Genomic DNA, 8,390 nt, shown 5'->3' on the forward strand with positions numbered 1-8,390 from the left:
CAGTTTTGTTCTTCTTTTTCAAGATTGCTTTGGCTATTCAGAGCCTTTTCTGGTTTCACACAAATTTTAGGATTATTGTTCTAGTTTTGATAGGGATTGCATTAAATGTGTAGGTTGCTTTGGATAGTATGGACATTTTAACAATACTTGTTCTTCAGATCCATGTACATGGAATGTCTTTCCATTTCTTCGTGTCATCTTCAATTTCTTTAATCAGTGTTTTATAGTTTTTGGAGTACAGGTCTTTCACCTCCTTGGTTAAGTTTATTCCTAGGTATTTTATTATTTTTGGTGCAATTGTAAATGGAATTCTTAACTTCTTGTTCTGCTTCATTATTAGTATAAAATGCAAAATTTATGTATGTTTATTTTTGTATCCCATGATCTTACGAGATTTGTCAGTTCTAGTAGTTTGTTTTTTTTTTTTTTTTTTGGTGGAGTCTTTAGCATTTTCTATATGTAGTATGATGTCATCTGGAAATAGTGAAAGTTTTACTTCTTCCTTACCAATTTGGATGCCTTTTGTTTTGGTAGTTGTTGTTGTCTGATTGCTGTGGCTAGAACTTCCAGTATTATGTTGAATAAAAGTGGTGAGAGTGGACATTCTTATCTTGTTCCTGACCTTAGGGGAAGAGCTCTCAGTTTTTCACCATTGAGTATGATGTTAGCTATTAGTTTTTCATATACGGCTTCCATTATGTAGAGGCATGTTCCCTCTAAATACTTTGTTGAGTGTTTTTATGATGAATGGATGGTGTACTTTGTCAAATGCTTTTTCTACATCTATTAAAGTGACCATCTGGTTCTTATCCTTTCTCTTATTGATGTGATGTATCACGTTAATTGATTTATGAATATTCAGCCACCCTCGCATCCCAGGAATAAATCCCACTTGATTTCGTGAGTGATTTTTTTTAATGTAGTGTTGGACTCATTTTGCTAATATTTTGCTGAGGATTTTTACGTCTATGTTCATTAGAGATATTGGCCTGTAGTTGTTTTTTTTTGTAGTGTCTTCATCTGGTTTTGGTATCAGGGTAATGCTGGTCTCCTAGAATTAATTTGGAGGCTTTCCTTCCTCTTTTTTAAATGTTTGGTAGAATTTACCTGTGAAGGCATCTGGTCCTGAACTTTTGTTTGTTAGGAGTCTTTTGATTACTCATTCAATTTTATTACTGGTAATTGGTCTGTTCAAACTTTCTATTTCTTTCTGATTCAGTTTTAAGAATTTATATGTTTCTAGGAATTTATACATTTCTTCTAGGTTGTCCGATTTGTTGCCATATAATTTTTCATAATATTCTCTTATAATCCTTTGTATTTCTGTGGTGTCTATTGTTACTTCTCTTTCATTCATTTCTGATTTTGTTTGAGTCGTCTCTCTTTTTTTTTGAGTCTGAATAAAGGTTTATCAATTTTGTTGATGTTTTCAAAGAACCAACTCCTGGTTTCATTGATCTGTTCTATTGGGGTTTTTTAGTTTCTATATTGTTTATTTCTGCTCTAATCTTGATTATGTCCTTCCTTCTACAGGTTTTGGGTCTTGCTTGTTCTTTTTCTGGCTTCTTTAAGTGTAAGGCTAGGTTGTTTATTTGAGATTTTTCTTGATTCTTGAGATAGGCCTGTATTACTGTAAACTTCCCTCTTAGAACAGCTTTTACTGCATCCCAAAGATTTTGGACCACTCTGTTTTCATTTTCATTTGCCTCTGTATTTTTTCTTTGATTTCTTGGTTGACCCATTCATTGTTTAGTAGCATGTTATTTAATCTCCATGTATTGCTGCTCTTTCTAGATTTTTTTCTTGTGGTTGATTTCTAGTTTCAAAGCATTGTGGTTGGAAAATATGCATGGTATGACTAATCTTTTTGAATTTATTGAGACTTATTTTGTGGCCTAATGTGATCTAGAGAATGTTTCACGTGCACTTGAACAAAATGTGTATTCTGCTGTTTTAGGAGGGAATGTTCTGAGTATATCTGTTAGATCCATCTGATCCAATGTTTCACTCAAAGCCACTATTTCCTTGTTGATTTTCTGTGTGGATGATCTATTGATTGATCTAAGTCGGGGGTTATAGTCTCCTACTATTATTGGATTACTATTGATTACTTCCTTTGTTTGTTAATAGCTGCTTTATGTATTTGGGTGCTCCCATGTTGGGTGTATAAATATTTAGAATTGTTATATCTTCTCTGGATTGTTCCCTTGATTATATAGCCTCTTTGTCTCTTTTTACAGACTTTGTTTTAAAGTCCATTTTGTCCAATATCAGTACTGCCACCTACCTTTCTTTTTACTTCCATTTACATGATAAATGCTTTTCCATCTCTTGACTTTCTTTTTTCTTTTTTAAGATTTTATTTCTTTGAAAAAGAGAGAGAACATGAATGGGGGCGGGGGGGGAGGTGGAGAGGGAGAAGCAGGCTCCCCACTGAGCAGGGAGCTGGACGTGGGGCTTGATCCCAGGACCCTGAGACCATGACCTGAGCCCAAGGCAAACACTTAAGTGACTGAACCACCCAGGCACCTCCATTTCACTTTCAATCTGCATGTGTCTTTATGTCCAAAGTATGTCTCTTGTAGGTAGCATATAGATAAGTCTTACTTTTTTATCCATTCCATTACCCTATGTCTTTTGATTTGAACATTTACATGCAAAATAATTATTGATAGGTATGTACATATTGCCATTTTGCTACTTGCTTTATGGTTGTTTTTATAGTTCTCTGTTCCTTGTTCTCTTCTCTCATGGTTTGCTGGCTTTCTTTAGTGATACACTGGATTCCTTTTTCTTTATTTTTGCATATCTATTACTGGTTTTTGATTTGTGGTTATCATTAGGTTTGTATATAACATCTTAAGCATATAGCAGTCTCTATTAGGCTGATGGTCGCTTAAGTTTGAATCCATTCTTTACTCCACCCCCCACCCTACATTTTAGGCATATGGTATCATACTTTTTACATCCTTTCATTTTGTGGATCCTTGACTGATTTTTTTTTTAAGATTTCATTTATTTGAGCAAGAGAGAACATGAGCAGGGGAGAGGGGTAGATGGAGAGGGAGAAGCAGGCTCCTCACTGAGCAGGGAGCCAGACATGGGGCTCAATCCCAGGACCCCGGCCAGGATCATGATCTGAGCCAAAGGCAGATGCTTAACCAACTGAGCCACGCAGGTGGCCCCCTTTGACTGATTATTATAGATATACTTATTTTCACTGCTTTTGTGCTTCCTACTTTTCTTACTCCTACTTATGATCTTTCCTTTCCACTCGAAGAATCCTTTTTAACATTTCTCTTTTTTTTAAGATTTTATTTATTTATCTGACAGAGAGAGACACAGTGACAGAGGGAACACAAGCAGGGGGAGTGGGAGAGGGAGAAGCAGGCTTCCCGTGGAGCCAGGAGCCCAATGGGAGGCTCGATCCCAGGACCCTGGGACCATGACCTGAGCTGAAGGCAGATGCTTACGACTGAGCCACCCAGGCGCCCCCTTTTTAACATTTCTTGTAGTCACGAATTCCTTTAACTTTTGCTTATCTGGAAGACTCTTTCTCTCTCCTTCTATGATGAATAACAGAGTATTCTTGGCTGCATGTTTTTTCTTTCAGCACTTTGAATATATCATGCCACTCCCTTCTGGCCTGCAAAATCAGTGAAAAATCAGCTCACGGCCTTATGGGGTTTCCCTTGTAAATAACTGTTTTCTTTTCTCTTGCTGCTTTTAAAATTCTCTCTTTATCACTACTTTTTGCCATTTTAATTACTGTGTGTCTTGGGGTGGACCTCCTTAGATTGATTTTGTTGGGGGCTCTCTGTGAATCCTAGATCTGGATTTCTGTTTCCTTTACCAGATTTGGGAAGTTTTCAGCTATTATTTCTTCAAATAAAACTTCTGCCTCCTTTTCTTACTCTTCTCCTTCTGGGATCCCTATAATATGAATGTTATTACACTTTGTGGTGTTGCTGAATTCCCTAAGTCTATTTTCATTTTTTATTATTATATTTTCTCTCTCCTGTTCAACATGATTACTTTACATTACTCCATCCTGTAGGTAGCTAATCCCGTCTTCTGCTTCTTCTAGTCTACTATTTATTCTATCTAGTGCAGTTTTAATTTCATTTATTAACTTCTTCATCTCTGGTTCATTTTTATGTTTTCTCTCCGTTTGTTAAGGATCCATTGAGGTCCTGCACACTTTCCTCTTAAGACCATTCACTCTTAAGACCGTTACTGTAAAATCTCTATCAGGCATATTACTTATCTCCATTTTGTTTAGGCCTCTTGCTGTGATTTTGTCTGTCCTTTCACTTGGGACATTTCCTCTGTCCCTCATTTTGCCTAACCTTCTGTGTCTGTTTCTATGTGTTGGGAAAGTTGGCTATGTCTCCTGCTCTTGAAAGTAGTGGCCTCATGGAGAGTCCAGTAGTGCCCCATAGTGCAGTGTCCCATTTATCAGAACCTGGTAGCTTCAGGGGTGTCTTCTATGCATTTTGCACACACTCTGCTGTTGTAGCTGAGCCACTTTTTCCTTCAATCCAGTTGTCTGCAGTGGCCCTCTTTGCCTGTTGTAGGCACAGTTTGGTCCTTGTGTTGTTAGTGAGCCAGGCTGGGGCTACCTCGGGCTTGAGTGGAGTCGGACCAGGCATTTGCCAGAGCTGCAATCACACCAAAGTGTGACTCTGTCCTCCCCTGAGAAGCTTTCATCGGTGGACAGTGCTTGGAGGCAGACCAGCTGTCTGCGCCCAGCCCACTGCTGGGGCTGCAGTCTGATTGTTGCGTGTGGTTGTCTTCTCCCCTCCCCGGGGTGGGAGTCACTTTGGAGTGGTGCTGGCCCGTGTGGGGGCTGCTTGCACACAGCTAGGCTCGTGGCCTCACTTTGCATGGGCTCTGGCCAAGAGCACATTGTAGGGGTCAGGAGCACAGGAGAACTGGGGGTCAGGGTGGGCAGTGCCAGCGAGGTGTGCCCAGGTCTGCTGTGGGAGGGGACCTGGAGCAGAGGCCTGACTGCCGGGGCAGATCTGCAGAGGAAGCTGGGGGCTGGGCGCACTGTTAGCAAGTCAGGCAGCCAGTACTGCCACAGCACTGTCCCACAGGGGTCCGGGTGGCTAGGCTGTGGGGGGCAGGGAAGGGAGATAGTGACCAGCAGCTCCTTTGTTCCTGGAGAAGTCACCTAAAGATCCCTGTCCCTCTAGCATAGCTCTGAGATTAGTAAACAAATCTCCCTCCAGTATACCCCAGGTGTTTTTCAAACTGCGGCTTCTATACTGTATCTCCGGGGCTGCTTGCTGCGCTGTTCCTTTAAGGGCAGGGACTCGGTTTCCTGTAGCTCTCCCTGCTCTCCCAGAGCCAAGCCTGCTGATTTTTAAAGTCCCAGGTGGTAAGCCCCACTGATGGTAAGAACTCACAAAATTCAGCCCATCTGGTTTTCAAAGCCAAATGTTCTGGGGATTCATCTTCCCCATGTGGGCTCCCCAGTGTAATAGTCTGTTTCTCTACCCTCTTCATGCCCACGGCATCCCTCCCTCCTGAGGACAGTCCCATGGGTCCATTTAACTCCCAACCACGTCTCCATTCTTCCCACCCTCTTTGATGTGACTTCCTCTCCACATTTAGCTGTGGAAAGTTTGTTCTGTCAGTCTTCAGGTTGTTGTCTCCCGTTATTTACACCGCTGTGGGTGTTATCTCGCTGTATCTGTGGGATGAGGGGAGCTTAGGGTCCTCCTACTCTGCCATTTTCCCTGGAAGTCACCTGTCTAGTGTATTGTTAATCACACACACTAACGGAACCTTTTTCTTATCACCCCCACTCTCACCCCACAGGTATGTGGCAAAAGAATATTACGAAGCACTTCCAGAGCTGAAGCTGGCCGTTGATCAAATTGACAAAGGCTTCTTCTCTCCCAAGCAGCCTGACCTCTTCAAAGACTTAGTCAACATGCTATTTTATTACGACAGGTGAGTTCCCACAAGACAATCGTGCTGTTTGGGCCATGAAAAGGGGACAAGAACATCTAAACCAACTACAACACATCTGTGTAATTAGCATAGATCTGTGATCTGAAAAGCTAACCTATACTTGAAAAATAAGATATTCTCTACTAACTATGCAGGAAGGTTTAAGAACAAGACCCACAGATCTGGGATTCTTTTTCTCTTTCCACTGGTATACCCAGCTTTCAGATAACATCCATATGTTGACATTCTTACATGTGGGAAGAACCAATATAAAGGTTGAGGGCTGGTTAAAATTCTTGTGAATAGAAATGTAAGTTTGGTAAACCAGCCATGCCTGATGTTATACTAAAGAGAATTTGTCAAGGGGGTGGTGCACCTGGGTGGCTTAGTCGGTTAAGCATCCAACTCTTGGTTTTGGTTCAGGTCATGGTCTCAGGGTCATGAAATCGAGCCTCACTTCTGGCTCCCTGTTCAACGCGGAGCCTGCTTGGTATTCTCTCCCTTTCCCTCCCCCTCTGCCCCTCCCCCTGCTCATGGTTGTGTGTTCTCTCTCTCTCTCTCTCTCTCTCAAATAAATCTTAAAAAAAAGCAAAAGATAATTTTAAGTGGAATCTTAGCACACATATTTTAATGAAGATTTTTGTTGTTTTGTTTTTCCCTTCCAATCACAAAAAACAGGTTTAAAGTCTTCGCAGACTACGAAGCCTATGTCAAGTGTCAAGAAAAAGCCAGCCAGCTGTACATGGTGAGTATATGGCTGACCTATAAAATAACCAGCTTACTATGGTTAATTAAAATTTTTGTTTCTTTTTATTAAATCGAAATAAGAGGGCCCCATTAATCAATCCAAAAGAGAAATGAGGCAACTATCTAGGATATTCAGACCTTATCTTCTAATAGAATCATATCTAGTCCCCCAAAAATGTATAGGCCAGAGTAAATTAAAGTTAAAGGCCATTAGCAAGGAGGGGCAGTACTCGAGTTAAGCTGAGTGGCTCACTACCTGCCTCCAAGAACGCAAAGACAAAAGAAAATGGTCAACTCTAGCTCTTTCCTCTTGATCTCCACTTGTATTTGTGTGTAGAATGGCTAAGAGGAAAAGAAATATAAATAGAGCAGGAAAGGAAAATATGACAAGGGCAAGGACAAATGTGAATGCCAGTTTTGCACAATGGGGTCTCTTTTGCTAATGTTATGGCCCAAATCCAAAGATGCCCATCTTAAAGCCCAGCATTTGGTTCAGTCTTCCTTGTTCATTAGTGCTAATTGCAGTTTTTACTCATAACAATTATCGTATTTTGGGGCTTAGAAACATATTGGGAAGTCTATTCATTATCCATTTAACTAGTTAAAGAAAGTGAAGAAAAGGAAGCTTTTATTTTCCTCTTATTTAGCAAGTTTTCAAAGTCCGAATAAACAAATTTTAGACTCTGTGTTGCAGTACCTTATGGAATAATCATAGTTTTGGCTTTTCTTTTAAATGTTTAAAATGCATTGCTAATGGCTTTGAGTAATGTTCTGGTCTTTTTCTTTTTTTTAAGATTTATTTAATTTTTTGAGTGAGAGAGAGCAGGGGTGGGGAGTGGGGCAGAGGGAGAAGGGAAGGAAACTGAAGCAGACTCCAGGGAGCTGAGCACAGAGCCATATGCAGGGCTCAATCTCACAACCCTGAGATCATGACTGAGCCAAAACCAAGAGTCAGACACTTAACCAACTATGCCATCCAGGTTCCCATGTTCTGGCCATTTTTAATGAACTTTTAGAGTTCTTTACAAAATCATGAGGGCATAAAATAAATAGCTTCTTCTATTATTTTACATAAAAATTATAAAATTTGGATAGAATATATTTTATTAAGGATAAGGCCTTAATTGATCCTATTTTGAAACCCCAATAGAGTATTTGGGATTCAGTGTAAATCAACTGGGGCATCTACCTTCAGAAAGAACAAGAAAGGAGAAGTAGGTCAATAATTGTCCCATTACATTGTTTCCCTGCACAACAGCTAACATTCTAGAGTAGTGTTTTTCAAACTATGATCTAAGCCACAGGTTAAATCTTTTGACACAGCATCTAGCAGACAATGAACGTTAGTCCCTTCCTTCCCCTCTAATTAAAGGGATGTGAAATAAAAAATAAAGCATGGGAAATATGGCTTGCATGCCAAAATATTGTAACCATAGCAACAATTACCAATTAGGGAATTTACATCCATGGTTTCTTTTAAAATGAAAAATACTTTTTTTTCGTTCTTAAGAGAAATATACTCTAAACAGGAGAAAAGCATGATCTGCCCTATCTAGCTCTCAGCTGTGAAACAAATGTATTTGTGATTCACTACAACTTACTCCTGTCATTTTTCCCCTGCAAATGTGCTTGGATGTGCTTGGCCTGGCATTTGTCATAAAGTTCGATGGGCACTCAGGCCA

General features: G+C 40.1%; 1 protein-coding gene across 5 annotated transcripts in view; it reads left to right on the forward strand.

Moving 5' to 3' along the window:
• The window catches only part of PYGL (glycogen phosphorylase L), a 100,586-nt gene that overhangs the window by 32,433 nt on the left and 59,763 nt on the right, over positions 1-8,390 (forward strand). For all 5 annotated transcript variants that reach the window (XM_088024590.1, XM_028107907.2, XM_028108037.2 and 2 more), the window contains exons 18-19: positions 5,827-5,961; positions 6,640-6,706. In XM_088024590.1, the coding sequence (XP_087880716.1) occupies positions 5,827-5,961; positions 6,640-6,706 (202 nt within the window). The remainder of the gene's footprint in view (positions 1-5,826; positions 5,962-6,639; positions 6,707-8,390) is intronic.

Source organism: Eumetopias jubatus, unplaced genomic scaffold, assembly GCF_037043125.1.
Source record: "Eumetopias jubatus isolate StellerSeaLion01/CBP00866 unplaced genomic scaffold, mEumJub1_p1.0 scaffold_7, whole genome shotgun sequence".
Taxonomy (NCBI): domain Eukaryota; kingdom Metazoa; phylum Chordata; class Mammalia; order Carnivora; family Otariidae; genus Eumetopias; species Eumetopias jubatus.